Here is a 17,824-nt window from a genome sequence, read left to right as displayed (position 1 = left end):
GAGCCATGGACCAGCGGACCCTCCGCAGGAATGCCTGCGGCAGCTCCACCGGAGCCACGGGATCAGCGCGGGGGGTGGCGAAATGGCCGTGCGCCTAGGGAGCAAGAAATCCTGGCGCCGGTCCTGACGATGGGCCAATGTCACTCTCACTTTACAAAGCTGTAAATGCAGAGTAACTGCATGAGCTGCTGGATTTATACTGGTGTAACAGAGCACAGTTTGGCTTCTCAGGGCCAAATTCAAACTCTCAGTGTGCGTATACTGGGAAGAAAGCAGAAGAAAGGCAACATTTGACGTGTGTGGGATTGGATTTCCAGGGTTAGATTCTATTTAACTATTGAACTGCAGAATGATCTACCAAAAGGCAGACCTGCTGCTCTTCACATGCAAGCTGGGGGCTGCCATGCATACAGTAAATGCCTTTAGTACGGCACAAGCTTCTTCTAAGAAGATTGTTTGATCAGTAAAACTGTAAGCAAAGTAAACAAGAGGGAAATGGAAATTGGAGAGAGAAATCCGGATAGCTCAGCTTACTGAAGTTATGAACAGTAATTACTGGAATTACTGAAAGGTAAAACCTTTTCTTTGTCTGCATCAGCCATGTTCACAAAGGTTGTACTGATTCCTATTCCAGTCGATCAGTTGCAAGGATTATGCAGCAGTTACGTCACCCATGTACAGCACAAAAGATCTCAAAAACAAAACATCCTTGGAGAGAAGCAAGGTGGCAGATGCTCTGCACCTCTCAGGATCAGGCCCATTATCTTAAGAAGCTGTGGGGTCTGTTATTCTCAGCTTGATGCCCTGGGAATTATATGCAACTCTCATTCATGCTAATGGCAGTGAGGTGCAGAAATCCCCCTGAATCCAGATGGGAATAGACCCTCAATTGTAATTGACAAACACCAGACAAAGTAGAAATAAGATAGACTGTGCTGATCTCCTGAACAATGCAATTACTGAGAAAGCAGAACACAGTTTGTTTAACAAGCACAGTCAAAGTCCTTACGGCGTCACAGAAACGATTTCACCAACAGAGGCCTTCACACAAAGCATCACAACCCTGTTACGATCGCTGCCTGAGAGAGGAAAGGAACTGTGTGTGTACAAAATATGGCTACAGTTGGACTTGAGGGATGGAAGGCAGGCTGTGGTGGCGGGTAACTCCGAGCTCAGTCCATTGCTAGCTGAAGAAGTTCTAGTGATGGTGCTGTACTGATAACAGAGATGGAGGGGTGAGTGGAGAATATAAAGAGACACTCACTCCAATCCTGCCCTATAACACAGAGCTAACTCCTTCGTTTTCAGTTTAAACGATTTTTACCAAAAAAAATCCTGGGGTTTTACAAAAAATATTACTAGCTTCCCCCCCGCCGATTTTCGCCCTACTTTTGTATCATTAAATATATAAAAAATAACTTGTTTTATTAGGAAAATACAATACATCGCATGAGATCTATGTATTACGATAATACGTTAGTCTGTGTGTATATGCAAAGCCGCCTGTTGACATAAAGCAATGTATTCGTCTAGAACAGGGGTCCCTGGCGCCATGGTGCCCGCGGAGGCATCTAAATGTCCCCATACCCTGGCCGGCGGTGGAGCATCCGCTGAAATGCCACCGAATTTCTGCGGCATTTCGGCGGCGACGCCTCTCAATGACGCTGCTTGCCACTGACAAGCGGCATCATCGAGAGCGTCGCTCCTGAATTTCTGCGGCATTTCAGCAGCGACACCTCTTGATGATGCCGCTTGCTGCCGACAAGTGACGTCATTGAGAGGCGTTGCCGCCGACATGCCACAGAAATTCGGCAGCATTTCGGCGGCTGCTCCACCGCCGCCATGGTCCTTCGTCTGGCGGCCGCTGGACGAAAAGGTTGGAGACCACCAGTCTAGAAGATACACACAATAAACAAACAGGCATGCACACAAGCGCTGAAGTGTGGCCACAGCTGAACGTACTGATGAATCTCATGCCCTCTGCGCACACATTTCAACATAACGGTTTAAAGATTTGACACACTAAAATGGGAAGGAAATAAAAATCTGTATCAGAATACCTTTCAGAACCCAGGTATTAGAAAGTTTAAAAAAATAAATAAAAAACAGGAGAAAAGGATGAAGTTGAGTGTATGCACTGCAAATGGTGTAGTCCAATTATTAAATGTAAATATTTACATGTGAATAGTTCTAAGTTTACAACAGTAAACTGTTTATTCAAATGAAAAGTTTTATTTGGGGATTAGAGATATATTGTTTTCTTGAACTCACAAGTGACATTGTGTTTTGAGTTCTGTTTTAGTTCTGCAGCAAACCAAATTGAATTCTGGTCAAAGCACTAATATTTTCCCCCTGCCCTTCTGTCCACCAAATTAGACCCCAATATTTACCCAGAAAAATTCATAATTTTTTGCACTGTATTTTCCATTAAAGAAATGAGAGAGACCGTCTCCTACGAGCCATCATGTAGTAGTGAAAGGTAATTAAACAGACCAGGGCTGGTCAGAGCTTTTTGAACGAACTAAAGCTTTTTTCAAAAGTGAATGTTTGCAGGACTGGATCTTCAGCTGGTGGAAATCAGGACGGTCCCATTGCAGAGATGTGCTGATTTATTCAAGCTAAGGATCTAGCTTATCAGGTTTGAATAGGCACCAATGAAGACCTCTGGCTTTGAAGAGCTCCATTCATTAACAAATTACATGTTGCTTCCACAGGATTTGAAATTCCTTTTTCTCAGTGACTCTGCCGTGCCCCCTTTCCCTCTGTGTTTGCGGAGATCTGTGCCCAAGGCTTTGATCCTGCCCTGCACGGGTGCTGCGGTGCCAGCCAATGTGCAAATTGAAAGACAATGAGCCGAATGGAGACTGCAAAGCACCCAGGCCCTGCACTGGAGCAAGGCTGCATGGTCACCCAGTCACCCCTGCCGAGCAGCGGGTCCGAGGCCCAAGAGGGGAGCACATGCCTCGGTGTCTCGTTAATACAGAGGAGGTGTGTGCTGAAGTCCGTGTGCACTAAGAAACGCCCATTGGCCTATGCTCTGCCCCTTTGATTCTGCGCACAAGAGGCAGCTGAGCTGGTGACTGCTCAGCTCAAGCAGCTCCACCATATTTCTGTCCATGGCTCCTGAACAGCTCCCTGCCCTTCCGCGTGTTCTGGAGCATGTGCTCTGCTATGTAGCAGCTCAAGGCCAAGCTCCCTGTGTACATGGCCAATGCCAAGCTACGCTTTCCATTCAGCTCCCCGACCATGCAGGAGAGATCACCGAGTGCACATCTGTTCCCTGCTATCACTATATTCCCGGTAGGGCCTGATCCTGTCAACAGGAGTCTTTCCATTGCATAGAATGGGAGTTTGCATCAGGCCCTTGATCTGCACCCTTTCTGAAGCAGGAGATGTCCTTTCCCAAGTGATCCCTAAGGAAGTCGTGGAGCCAGTTAAGAAACTGGCACAAAATGCGAATACAGAAACCAGGCCCCAGGTATTTGTCAGAGACAAATATTAGAATTTCTTCCTGAGAAATCCCCTCCCACCTCTCCGTACTCCATCTTTGTACCCACTTTCTGAAGACGGCTTCCAAGGAGCAAGTTGGTAGGAGCCATTCTACTCGTCCTAGCTATTTCTGGGTCATTCTGCACCAGGAAAAACAAAGGAAAGCTTATTAATGAAAAAAATGAAATGGGATTTCCCTAAGCTGATTGCTGATTAAAAAAAAATCCTTTTCCACATTCATTTTTTTGTACAAAAACCATCTGTCAATATTTCAGGCTGCCTCAGTCTCCCTGCCTTGTTCGAGCTGCTACTAGATCAATAGGTGCCCATTTTCGCGCTTTTCTTCCTAATCTTTTTAGCTAAGCTTTGTGCAGGGTTTTTCAAAACATTCCCAGTGGACCCTGTGTCCATTTAGCCAACAGGCAATGAGCTGTTTTGTGCTCAGAGATGCGCAGCTCCAATCCAGGTTAAAAACGACCTGACTACTGAATGTCGGACAGGACTGCAGGAAAAAGCAGCTCATTGGGACTTCTAGGCTGCATTTTGACATGATTCACCGTATTAAAGCATTTATGCCTATTGCAGGACTTAGCAGGGCCTTCGCCATGCTGACCACAAGTCCTAGAAACGTGATACAGAGTGATACTTTGCAATTCCATAGCACCTTGCATAAAAGCATTTCAAAGAGCTTTGCAAACATCTAGGGCGAGGCTGTGCAACCCTAACTCACAGTGGTGGAACAAGTACTCCCTAACGTTAGCATGGATTGCACAATCCAGCTGTAATGAATTAAGCCTCAAAACAGCGAGGTACTTATTTCCATTTTCAGGAGTGCTGAAAAATCCAAGCTCTGAGCAAGTAGTAATTTGGATGGGTAATTAGGTGCCTCTTTAGCTTCTCCATCATCATCAAGGTACAGGAAGGGGGATTTTGTACATTGGCAGGTATGATTTTTGGTCCAACTTTATGTGAAGCTTCCATTTATAAAAGAGCTAATAAACAAACAGACGTTTTACTAAATGGTTAATCCATTGTTACAAAGTCCAGTAAATTGCTTATAACCATATAGAACACTTTGTAGCGATAGGTTTATAACCAACTATAAAACGCTCTACTCATATCTGTCTCTCTGTTTATAACATTTGTTTGCTAATGAAATCTAACTGGAAAGTGTGACTTTTTAAAATGCCAGTTGTACCGATCTGTTTTATAGGTGTGGAAGCTGACAGAGGTCAGGTGAATTTCCACAGATCACTCAGTTAAATGGAGTTGGGGATAGGACATAGGACTCTGACCCCCAGTTCTTTGTTCTGATCCTACAGACCAGGCTTCCTCTCCAGTCCTCTGATCCTTTCCAGCCTCCTAATTGTTTTTCTTGTTGTTTAGCAAAAAGTGTCTTGCTGAGGATTTAGAGCAAGCCTTCAGAATGAGGACTCATAGGTATTCCTCCCCATTTTGCGAGTCTGCACCTCGGGCAAGGTGCTTTACCTCTGCCTCAGTCTCTCCCTCTGTAAAATGGGAATAATGATCCATAATGATGGTCTAAGGACTGATGGTCCAAGGACTTGGCTGTGTGTTTGTATAGCAAACCTAGCACAATGGGGCCTTGATCTGGGCCTATAAACAGTATAAACAGCAACAAATTCCTTACCTCCGAGAGTTTACTCATTCTTGTTTGTAAGGTGCTTTGAGATCCTCAGAGGAATCAAACAGTCTTATTGTTATTACAACTTGAAGCCATTTTAGGCAGCAAGATTCTATAGTTAGACAAAAGATTTTCTGCATCCATTTCTGTCTTCACTATATTCTCAGGAGATTTTGTGTGGGAGTTTTAGTGACACTACACATAGCTTACATTCATTTGCTTCCCCAAGGTCTACTGAGAAATATAGAATCAGGATCAGCACTGAATGGCAAGTTGACACAGTGGGAAAAATCCATCCCTGGTGTAACTTTGATGTAAATCTAGATTCTATTGATTTAACCCAAGACAAATTTGGCCCACTTTATCTTGAGGTCAAATTTTAACCCTGTTATATATTTTTTTCTTGTTAACGTAATGCAGTCTTCTCTCATTCACATCTGTCATTCAGACAATTTTTGTTGTTGGCTTCACACAGTCCAGAGAGAAAACCAGCAAATCAAAGGAATCGCTCCATATTTGATACTCTTTCTGAAGCTCAGAATCAAGTGGAAATTATTTCATCCTCTCCTAGACAAAGTCTCAAAACATCTCTCAGTCATGGATTTGAACCCCGCCGTTCTCCAACCAGAAGGATTGGGATGCAAAAAGAATTTGAGGACGACTTTGGTAAGACAGCATTTAACAAAGTATCACACAATGCAGTAGTTATTCATTACATTTCTAACACAGTTTGTAACACCATCATATGTTCGCTTCTGTCCTGCATTAGAAGAGTATTATGGGGCTTGTATTGCCAGTTGTGACAGGTCCAGGGGGTCTCAAACCTGGGGTCATGACCTCTCAGAGGGTTCCAAGATTATTACGCAAGCTGTCAGCCTCCACCCCAAATCCCACTTTGCCGCCAGCATTTTTAACAGTTTTAAATATTAAAAAAATGTGTTTTAATTTATTGGGGGGGGGGGTGTCGCATTCATAGGTTTGCTATGTGAGAGGGGTCACCAGTACAAAAGGTTGAAAACTACCAGGATAGTCAGACTTTTTTGAATTTTTGATGTTTCAGCTAAAAAGGTCATTGAAATGTCAAACTTTGGCACATACACAAAAAAGGAAAGAAAACACATGAGCTTTGCTGTGAAAAAAAAATTCCCTCTGTCTTTCTAGCCAACTGTAGCAGTGAGAAACATGCCCCTGATTGTGATAGTGTATATTGTTGCCATATGCTTTTGTAACCCCTTGAGGCTTCATTGGAGGATCTCAAAAAGCTTTACGATTAACCCTCCCAACCCCCTCTTTGGTACATACGGGATATTGTCCCAGTTCTGCAGATGGGGAAACTGAGGCAGAGAGCTTTTAACCAAGTGAACCAAGGTCAGTGGCTGAGTCAGGAGTTGAACTCAAGATTGCTGGGGGATTGGCAGGAGGAAGGTTGTCACTTTGTACTCTAAATAAACGTTTGCATAGAGACAAGGGATAGTTTGTTGCTGAAAGGGTTAAGGAGCAAACAATAGCAAGCATGCCTTTGTCAGAGGAGACTTTGGCTTCCTTTTGCCAAACAGTAGCAGATGGTGCATTGTTTCGAGGGCTTTTCAGATCAGATAATCTTTCTCCAAAGAGGGCACTTTGAAAAAGCCCTTGCTCTTATCAAGGATGCTTCACTGTTGCCCCCAACAAGATTTTATATACAATATAGGATTTTTGAGGTGGGTGAGCAATCAACATTATTTATTCTGTCTCTTCCTCAGCGTCCAACAAATAGGAGGGGCAGTTCAGATGCTTGGACACTAAGTCTCTTATCTGCAGAGTTTCCCATTGAACAAAAGATGTTTCACTCATCCAGTATTAATGGATAAGGGCCCTGATTCTGCAGTCTCTTGATCAGCGAGGAAAACATGCTCCCACATACAGTGTATGAGTTGAATGATAGAAACTTCTTCCTGTATACAAGCCAGGCAGAAGTCATTGCAAACCCCCAGCGTTTGCAGAGGTTAAGGGAGTTTGACTGAATCCAGCCTCAAATTTGATTGTAAGCAGGGTAGCTTCCAGCCTGTGTCACTTCTTCCTAGGTGAGGTAAGTATTGTCATTTTGAGGGACAATATAGATTTGAACTGCAGGTAACAAAGAGCTCTGCTCACCACTGGTATCAGATGGGAGATGCATATGAAAGATAGTATGAAATACTCCCATAATTAACAACAACAGTCAGTTAATACTGGTACACTTTTGCAGAAATGACTCGCACTCTTTTCTGCAGTGCAGATTGTATAATGAGGCGCAATTATATAGATCACTGCAAAATGTAAATATTTATCTTTAAAATATGTAAGCATCCCCTAACAACTAATTGCTACTGAGTATTTCCTTTGCACGATAATGAAATCCTTAATGTATACAACAGACGGCAGCAGAAAAAATGAGAGTTTGCAAAATATCTAATATTTGTTAATATCTACCACCTAGAGTTAAGTGAAAGAGCCCATCCTTGGCTCTTGACACTTCTGTTTTATAAGAAAATGTTGACCGTATAAAATCCACAGCCCCACTCAAATACAATGGACTGCCCACTTCATATATACAAGTTGTTCTTTGACATACCCACGTAATCTCCACAGAGGATCACTGGAAAGCAACACACATTTTTAATAGAGGGGCATGCCAGTCAATTTAGGCAGAAAATATACTTTAACTTAGTATTGGTCTGAGCTGGTAAACGAATGTTCTCCAGTTTCTGATTAACACCAGCCACGCTTCTGTGGCATCCTGGGCTGCACTCTTCTTCCGTGCAGCCCGGCTACAGCACAAGACTGAGGTGGGACCACATATTAAAAGACCATTGAAAAGCGGCAGCCCCAAAAGTTCTGCTCTTTTTTACTTTGCCTTAGGAAAATTTTCCCAGCAGCTTAAGTGAGTTTTGCCTGTACAGGAGCTGGCACTACAATTGTTTATAAGATTTGTGTAATCCGCTATAGATCAAATCTTGCGCCTGTCGAAATCAATGGGAATTTTCAAGGGACTGGAACCAGAATTCCACCTTAAGCGTGTGGTCCTCGAAAGCTATCATATATACTGGGGGAGATTTTGAGAGGTACTAACAGCAGTTAAGCACTTGTTTGTACTTCTGTAACTATATTGGGCTAGAAACAGGTATAAGTAAAGTGTAGTGTGCATGGAGATATACTAACATCAAGGTATAGTTTATTTAATATCAAGGTTAACATGTATGCTATTTAACATATCATCTCCTAGGTACCTAAATCCCTTCTGAAAAAGGGACTTAGGTGCTTTTGAAAATCTTACTCTTAATGCCCAATCCCATAGTCTGCTCATGTGACTGGCATAATTTTCAGTTAAGAGGACTTGTGAAAGTAAAGTCTTCTCACATGACTATGGGTCACAGAATCTGTGCATGCTTGTGGCGATTAGAATGAATAGTTTGGGATCTTCTGAGATGAAAGATTGTGGGCTTTAAACTGAAATTCACGGTTGACTCAAGATTTCCCATTTTCTTTTTAATTCAAGCTACAGTACAGCAGATGTTCTAAATTATTTCATTAGCGTTGGGAATAAAGGTGCAATCTGAGCAAATAGCCTTAAAATGTAATAATTTCACTGGAAGCGCAAACAAGAGGTATTTGTACATAAAACCATTTCCTTCCTTTGCAGACACTTAATCTTTTGTGTCACTAGAGGGAGCTAGCCTCTTGTTTGTAGAACATGGAGAGGTGATTAAATTAATAGAATCAAAGCATGGCAGAGACTTGTAACATCACTGCTTCCATTACTTGTCCTCAGACTGAAGAGCTTGAGACAAGACTCCTTTGGTGTTTTGCCTTAAGATCATATGTAGAAACTGAAGCATCATCTCATGTATTTCACAAGAGCTAACAACCTCCTTGCCTAGCAAAGCTCAAACAAGTTTGGTCTTTGACTTGCAACTGGCTTTAAAGTGTTTTGCGATGAGCTCCCTGTCAATGTGGGGCATGGAAGTGTAGCTTTCTCCTTGGATCAATAAAGAAAATTGCTCTGATTCTCATCACTACTAACTTTCCCCTTCTTTGACCTAGTACCATTCCCCATTTGAGAGGGCTGTTTGCATTGTTCATTATCCGGCAGATAATCAGACCATGGAGTGTTTGTTCAGGAAGAGACCCCCCTTCCCACTCCCTCATTCTGTGTCACAGCTACTCTTCTCCCAAGCTCTAGCATGCCGCTATTTGAAACACCCCACTCCAGGAAGTGTCCTGGGCACATGTGTGTCTCCTACACTGAAGCAACCAGCATTGTTCTTGCACCACTGGTTGCACATTAGAAGTGCAGTGGATTGGGAGAATTCAATCCAAACGTAACTGGTAAACAATGGAAATGACATTTTTATGGAGATTTTCACAACTTTGACCAGCTATAGTTTAAAGATTTAATAGCTCATATTTCTCTGTCCCACGTAACAGCTGAAACCATAGCGAACATGCTCCAATTTGGAATGATCTCCCTGCCTAGCCCTGCTCCCTTTAACTAGCAGCAGAAGCCAACTGCTTTGTCACTGTGGAAACAGCTATAGGTAGAAATTTTGACTGCCTCCTGGACTACTGTGCAGAGCTGCAATAGGGGAGTTGAATCGGGCCTACCAGTGGAATTTCAGCCAACCTCTTGTGCTAGAGGATTTAAAAATAAGCACAAAATATGTCAGAAGCCAGTGAGAATAGGCAAAGTGATTCTGAGAGGTTAGCAAGCAGATAGCATGAAGGCAAGCCAAAAATGTGGAAGTGCTCAGGTCCCAGGCAGATTTATGTATGTAGGGAAACAGACACAACACACAAAGGTTACAATTCAACAAGGTGTACAAAACTGCCAATAGTCCCATTCATTGTCATGGGATCAACATACATACCTTTAAGCATGTACTTAGTCACACGGGACTACTCTTGTGCTTAAGGACCTTGCTGAGTCAGGCCTAAGGTTAGAATTTTAGCCATCTGGTTCACTTCTTACGGTGTTTAATTTTTGCAGCTCTCTCAGCTTAGATGATGAAAGTAAACCCTTCAATTTCACTTAGCTACAATCTGTTCCTAATCTCACTCCATCTCAGGCTCTTCTGCACTAGTGCAATGTTGAAATGTTTGGGCTGCAAAAAATGCAGAGGATGTTTTCCCCTCCCCATCACAAACTGTTTCCACTGGATTTTGATTTCCTTAACTCATGGAAACATTTATTATCAGGCTGAAACTGTGAAAAACTTGGTTTAAATTTGACCTAATTTTTCCCTGCCTCCTATAAGGTGATCATGGCACAAGCGATTGGACATTCAGTTGTGAGATTATAAATCTCTTTCAGAGGTTTATAAAGTCCAGGGTCAGGAGATACCATTGTGATCATCTAGTCTGTCTTCCTGTATAACACAGACCACAGAACGTCCCCAAAATCATCCCTACAGCAAATCTTTTAGAGAAAACATCCAGTCTTGATTTTAAAACTGTCAGTGAATCCACCACAATCGTTGGCAAATTGTTCCAATGGTTAATGACTCTCACTGTTAAAAATGTGCAACTTATTTCCGGTCTGAATTTGTCGAGCTCCTAGTTCCAGCTGTGGGATTTCTCTGCTAGACCAAAGAGTCCATTATCAAATGTTTGTATTTATAGATTGCAGCCAAGTTACCCCTTAACCTTCTCTTTGCTAAGCTAAATAGATTAAGCTCCTTGAGTCTATCACTATAAGGCACATTTTCTAATCCTTTAATCATTCTTGTGGCTCTTCTTTGAACCCTCTCCAATTTATCAACACCCTTCTTGAACTGTGGACACTAGAACTGGACACAATATGCCAGCAGTCGTTGTACCAGTGCAAATGTATGTGTGATCTTGGGCTGCTGAAGTGCCTTGAAGGCTGTCGTACACGGAAAAAGAAAGCTCTTCATAAGAATTACTCCAATTTTATCATAATGGAAAAAAATACAGCATGATAGTTAGTTGTCTCAAAGTTGCACTTACACACATTTCGAGTCGCAAGTGCATATCTTTGTGATAATTGGTTCGGACTGATTGCTGACACTGGCAGAAAAAAAGGAGCTGTCTTTGAATAAAGCAGCAGTAAGTGCTTCTGTCTAACTGCAAGTGATTAGAAAAATGAGACCTTAAGCTCAGCTTTTTAAATTATATCCAGTAGGGATGCTACAGGGTTTACTTAGATTATGCAGGTGTAGCGGTAAGTGATTTAATAAATAGCCTCAATGTATGCACACACCAGTATGTTTTTTTTTTTTAAACGCTATTGGAATAGAATGGAGGCTGTGAAATTTAGCCAGAGAAGGGGTTTTTGAATGCAGGATGCAAAGAGTGCATCAAGATGGAGAACACAAGGGTGCTGGATGAACGGGGTTTGTTTAAATGAGGTCCAGGTTTATCTAGCTTGCTTTCATGCTGGGCATATGTAGGCATTAGGTGCACTTGCATCATCTGCATCGGCAGGTTCCCTCTGCAGGTTCCATAGAACTGCATCTGACCTGATCTGCATGGCACATACCACTTGCACACAATGAATGAGGTTCTGCACTAGAGGTGACCAGATGTCCCAATTTTATAGGGACAGTCCTGATATTCAGGGCTTTTTCTTATATTAGCACCTATTACCCCCCACCCCCGTCCTGATTTTTCACACTTTCTATCTGGTCACCCTATTCTGCACTAAGCAGCCAACAAGCTTCCTTGCACACACTCTGCCAGGGAACATCCCTGAAGCTATTTAAAGTCAGGAGAGAGACAGTCAAGATGGCAATACCACGTGCTTTAGCGAAACAATAAGCTCCCAGTGAGTAATAATGTGACCTCACATTAACCTTATGTTCATGAGAAATAAAATAAGATTGAAGTGATGCAGCAAATCATTTATTCACTCTGGCTGAAGTAGCATTTTAATGCCTCTAATCTGTATAGCAGTAAAACTTTCAAATTTGGAGGATAAGATGAGGCTACCTCATAGTCATAACTATATCTCAGAGAATCTCTTCTGGATTCCCAGTCACGGCTTTGGAATGCCCAGGTGTTAGAGTGCCGTTAAACAACCAGATAAGCAGAATTAGTGTTTAGAACCTTAGGGTAATTTTATATACAAGTGTATAAAGTATATACAATTATATAAAGGAGATACCCTGAAATGGATGTTGATCATGATGAGGAATCCAAGTAGAAGCTAAGGTACTGCTCATCTGTCTTTTCCCTGCTACTCTCTTCAATCCATGCAAGATCTTGCTATGCAATCAACAGTTCTTTTCCCTGCAATGTCACTGGTGAGATAAGATTCCACTACTTTTTGGCTAAAGTACCTTGTAACATTTCACCAGCTCAGTATTGCCAGCCCAAGTATGCAAAAGTCATGAGTCAAGCCCCCGCCCAAAAATCATAAGATCGTCTTAAAATTTTTTTTTTTTTTTAAAAAGTGATGGACTCTTTATTTGCCTCTTGGTTTCTGTGTCTTGAGGACACACTTGCTTCATCTTTTCAAGCTTTTCTCCAGAATCAGGAGAGCTAGAAACATCCTTTTTTTAAAAAAAAAAAAAAGCTGAGATTCTCATGCACTCTTCTCTTGAGTCCAGAAGCTGGGCCTTTAAAAAAAAAGTCCCAAATATCATAAGACTTGTGCTAAAATCATGAGATCTGATGCCACCGCACAATGTCAGTGAAACTGATGGCAGAGCTCTTAATCACCTCACAAAATAGCAACAATGTTCCCTTAGGAAGCCTGAATAACTTTGGAGCATTGACGTTTTATTTCCCCCCACCTCTGTGTACACATGCCATGATGCTTTTTAGGTCAAGAAACGCACACGCTTTCTGCAGCTTTGATAGAAGCCCCTATAAAAAAGAGGCTTTGGCTTTTTAAAAACTTGCATATCTAAAGCTAGTATTGGGATTTGGGAACTTTTGGGCCCAAAGTATACCAGCATGATCTATCCCCCTTAATACAAACATCCCTGAAATTCTGGGGGAAAATGCAGCTCTGAAATTTATAAACCAGGCCCCTTTCTACTTACGATACACACAATGAACCATTTATGATACTTATTTCTGACAGTGACGCAGCTCAGAGTAAATATGTAACCTGTTTGAACAGGCTTCACAAATTCATCGGAGAAGCTTTATATAGCCAAGAACATATAATTAGTAAACATTACATCACCTATAGAGCAACAGCCAGGAGAGTTGTAATAAGGAAGTAGCACTGAGATGGGAGTGCCTAGAGTGAGGACAAGCAACAGCATCAATATGCTGCGGTTATGAGTTTGTTCCTCCCTGCCAAAGTGAAAGAATCACAACTGCAGTGCAGTGCTGAGAGAAGTGGGGCACAGGTGCAGCTCCACTAGAAGTCTGGAATGGTGGATCAAGGTTTGAAAGCTTTTATTCTATTCTATGTATGTGCATTCTGTAGGTGCAGCCCCGAGAGAGGGAGGAAAAGGTGGGATTACCCCCCTTTATACCCTCCAGATTCCAGGCTGCTGCAGGGGCTGAAACAGCCCCAGGTAAGTTTGAGCAGCCCCCAGCTGCTCTAATTTATGGCAGCCAGCCATCATCCAGTCCCACTGCCAGCACACCCCCTTTGAAGTTCCACCCCTTTTCTCTGCCCCTATGGCTAAGTAACCCACATCATCTGTCATAATATGCGATTTGGAGGGCATGGCCAGCCTTAAAGCATTGCAGAGATCAGGAGTAACTGCCCCACCATCCTGATGGAAAGTAGCCTTCAAAATGCTGCTAGATTACATATCACCAAGACCCCAATCCAGCCAGCCATCCCTGTTCAGCAAAGCAGTGACACGCAAGTGTTTCAATCCCACTGACTTTAGTAGGAATTAAGCAGGTGCTTCAGAGTAGGGTTGGATCGGAGCCCGAAGTCAGTGGTGATTTATACAGATTTAGTGATGTGGTTTTGGCTGAATGGAGCTGTTCTACCAGCAGCTGCAGCTGCCTTCGGACATCCTGTTCCAGATCTCATGGCTTGTGGAGCTGGGACAGGCTGGGGGCTACTGCATAGCACGGAATAGGCAGAGCAGTAACCCTTTCCTCTTGGCGTGGATCCCTGGGAGAGCACTGGGGCTTGGTGGGTTCCTTGCTGACACTCTGCACCTTGCCATGGCTGCTATGTGGTTGTGATCCTGGATGTGCAGTTGTTAAAGGAGTACACCTGAAAGTGCAGGTATCAGTACAGCTCTCTCAGTACCACTCTCTCTGGCTAGTGACCCATTGGCTATTTCTGTTAAAGCATTGGATGCTTTCTCTAATGCATTCCAAGGGGAGCAGTGGGGGCAAAAGACATATCTGGCTTCAAGATTAAGCTTGATAAATTTACGGAGGGGATGGTATGATGAGATAGCCTAATTTTGGCAATTAATTTGTCTTTGACTACAAGCAGTAAATATGCCCAATGGCTTGTGATGGGATGTTAGATGCGATGGAATCTGAGTTACTACAGAGAATTCTTTCCTGGGTGTCTGGCTGGTGAATCTTGCCCACATGTTCAGGGTTTAGCTGATCGCCATATCTGGGGCCGGGAAGGAATTTTCCTCCAAGGCAGATTGACAGAGGCCCTGGGTTTTTTTCACCTTCCTCTGCAGTGTGAGGCACGGGTCACTTGCTGGAAGGTCCTCTGCACCTTGAGGACTTTAAACCATGATTTGAGGACTTCAATGGCTCAGACGCAGATTTGATAGGGGAGTGGGTGGGTGAGACTCTGTGGCCTGCATTGTGCAGGAGGTCAGACTAGATCAGGGGTAGGCAACCTATGGCACGCGTGCCGAAGGTGGCACGTAAGCTGATTTTCAGTGGCACTCACACTGCCCAGGTCCTGGCCACCAGTCCGGGGGGCTCTGCATTTTAATTTAATTTTAAATCAAGCTTCTTAAACATTTTAAAAACCTTATTTACTTTACAGACAACAATAGTTTAGTTATATATTATAGACTTATTGAAAGAGACCTTGTAAAAATGTTCAAATGTATTACCGGCAGGCAAAACCTTAAATGGGAGTGAATAAATGAAGACTCGGCACAGCACTTCTGAAAGGTTGCTAACCCCTGGACTAGATGATCATAATGGTCTCTTCTGACCGTAAAGTCTATGATTCTATTGAAAATCAACATTAATGGTCCAACGAGCTCCTCAGCCAGCTCTTTTAAAATCTTGGGTGCAAGTTAATTGGACCTGCTAATTTAAAAATGTCTAACTTTAGTAGCTACTGTTTAACATCTATGATTGAAGGAGTATAGGTGGGTCCTATTCATTCTTCAGAATTAATTTGTGGCTAAGAATTCAGATACTGTCTCTATTTTCCTATCTTTCATAGGCAGAGACCCCAGATGCATAGATCCTGAGGAGAGATACAGGGATCACCTTGAAAACATACAGCAAACATCTCTGAGGCTGGCTCACAAACTGAAGGTACGGTACGTACCCTAAGCAAAATTAAATGTGGATTCAGTGCTCCATGAAAAGAGATGCTAGATATTCCTGTACATGCCTTAAAGCAGGTTATCTTCAGCTGGCAGTGTTAGCTCTATGATCTCTGTTTTGCCACCTCAGGTCAACTCCCTGTGACACCTACACCCAGTGTTAACGGCTAAGCCCAATTCCCCACTGGCAGACCCAATTCTAGCACCAACAGGCAAGACTGAATTGCCCCTGGGAGACACAGTGTCCTCATCTGCAAGTGGCAGTTCCCCAACGTGCTACAGCTGAGGTCAATGGGAGTGTAGGACCACGCCTGTAGATCATCGCTCCATCTCTGCATTTTCCTCTGCCTGCAAAGATGCACTTTGGCCCCAGCTCCTGCTGTGTGGGAGGTGAGGGTCACTAGCAGGTCTCAAACACCAAAAGGGCAGAATGCAGCCATGACATGAAGCCCTCAGTGGTGGTGGCGATTGGTGGACATCATGGGTACTTCTTCTGTTACCCAGAATCTGTACTGATGGTGATAGATGCTATTTCTCTAGAATTAATTAGATTTCAACCACAGGAGACAAATTCTGCCTGGGCAACCTTACTGAAGCCAGTAGGGTTGCACGGCTGCTCATGAGAGTGGAACTTAGTATTGTGTGCTGAATTAAGCAAATTATTTCCCACAATTTTAAAACTGGTTATTACGCACAATCATTTAAAGAAAAGCCCACACCACATGTTTGGAACTTGAAACTGAACTCTGCTTCCTTATAGGAATGATTCATCCTTTCATCCCCCCAGCCACATATTTCATCATCATAGGGTTTCTGGTAAAAGCTGAGCTACATGCACCGGTTGGCCTGCAATAGCAATAGTGCAAGAACAAGGTTTTCACTTCTCGGCATCGATGAGGTCCCTGTAAGGAGTTCACAGTAAGGTTTTAGCTCATTACCATGAATTTAAAAAGTCCCACAATTTTCTCCCCATCCAGGCCGATCAGCTCCAACAGGAAAGGCGGCTGGCTATCCTGCGTGAGAAAGCAAAGCTAGAAGCTCAAGAGAGCCAGAGGTCTTTGGATGAGTTGCTCAAGCATCAGTTAGCGGTAAATCTGTGTGATCCCAGCAGCAGGAAAATGGCACCATTCCAGACTTGGCACAATCATCTTTGGGAGCTGGGGCCAGTACCTACCTGCCTCTCTCACCCGAATGAACAAAGAATGCAGACTGTGGATATATTTTCCAAAGAACTAGAGCCCAGATCCTCAGAGGTACTTGGGCTTCCATGGGACTTGAGTACCTATGGGAGGTAGGAACCTACATACCTTTGATGATCTGGGTTCATGTCTCTTTGGTGCTTGAATCCCATAGACAGTTGGTGGGACTCAGGCACCTTGGAAAATTTTACCCAAGGTGTCTTTCTGTAGAACCTTTCACTGTAGTGTCTGAGCACTTTTCTCCTGAAGGTTTGTAAGCTATTCTTTCATGCTTCTCTTTCGCACCCCATAGGCCTCTTGTCTGATCAGAACCTAGAAGTCTCCTATTAAAAAAAGAAAAGGAATATGTGGGGAGGTTGGCACACTGCTTGTTTTTCTGTCTTTAGGTCCTCAGGTCCTTAATTCAGGCAAAATCCCACTGGTGTCAATGGGCATTTGCCAGAATAAGGGATCCCAGGATTTGGTCCCATGTTCATGACTACAATGCCTTGGACTCAGATCCACTGTGCAGTCCCAGAGCATTGCTACATTATTAAGAATGGCATACTTTGTATGATGCTTTGACCACTTCTTCTGTCCATTTCTAGTAGCAGCCCCGGTAAAAGATAAACATCTCACTGGCTTTTTAAAAAGAAAGACCAGGAGGTAACCACAGTATTATGAGACATGCTCATTGTCAACATAGCTTCTGTGTGAGCTATTGTGGGACATCTCCATATGTCTACATAATCCTTTCACTGCTAGCCTCTAACTCAGCGGCTCTCAGCCTTTCCAGATGACTGTACCCCTTTCAGGATTCTGATTTATCTTGCGTACCCCAAAGTTTCACCTCACTTGAAAACAACTTGCTTACAAAAATCAGACATAAAAATACAGAAGTGTCACAGCTCACTGTTACTGACAAATTGCTGACTTTCTCATTTGTGTCCTATAATTATAAAATAAATCAATTGGAATATAAATATTGTACTTATATTTCCATATATAGTATATAAAGCAGTATAAACAAGTCATTGTCTGTATGAAATTTTAGTTTGTACTGACTTCGCTGGTGC

The 17,824-nt window shown here is 43.0% G+C and overlaps 1 protein-coding gene across 1 annotated transcript in view; it reads left to right on the top strand.

Moving 5' to 3' along the window:
• Positions 1–17,824, top strand: part of CCDC187 (coiled-coil domain containing 187) — an 84,303-nt gene that overhangs the window by 28,187 nt on the left and 38,292 nt on the right. The window contains exons 14-16 of the mRNA XM_050926954.1: positions 5,610–5,800; positions 15,465–15,559; positions 16,548–16,658. Of these exons, the coding sequence (XP_050782911.1) occupies positions 5,610–5,800; positions 15,465–15,559; positions 16,548–16,658 (397 nt within the window). The remainder of the gene's footprint in view (positions 1–5,609; positions 5,801–15,464; positions 15,560–16,547; positions 16,659–17,824) is intronic.

This window comes from Gopherus flavomarginatus, chromosome 17 (genome assembly GCF_025201925.1).
Source record: "Gopherus flavomarginatus isolate rGopFla2 chromosome 17, rGopFla2.mat.asm, whole genome shotgun sequence".
Lineage (NCBI taxonomy): Eukaryota > Metazoa > Chordata > Testudines > Testudinidae > Gopherus > Gopherus flavomarginatus.
Note: the sequence above shows the minus strand (reverse complement) of the source record. Positions and strands in the feature narration are given on the sequence as shown.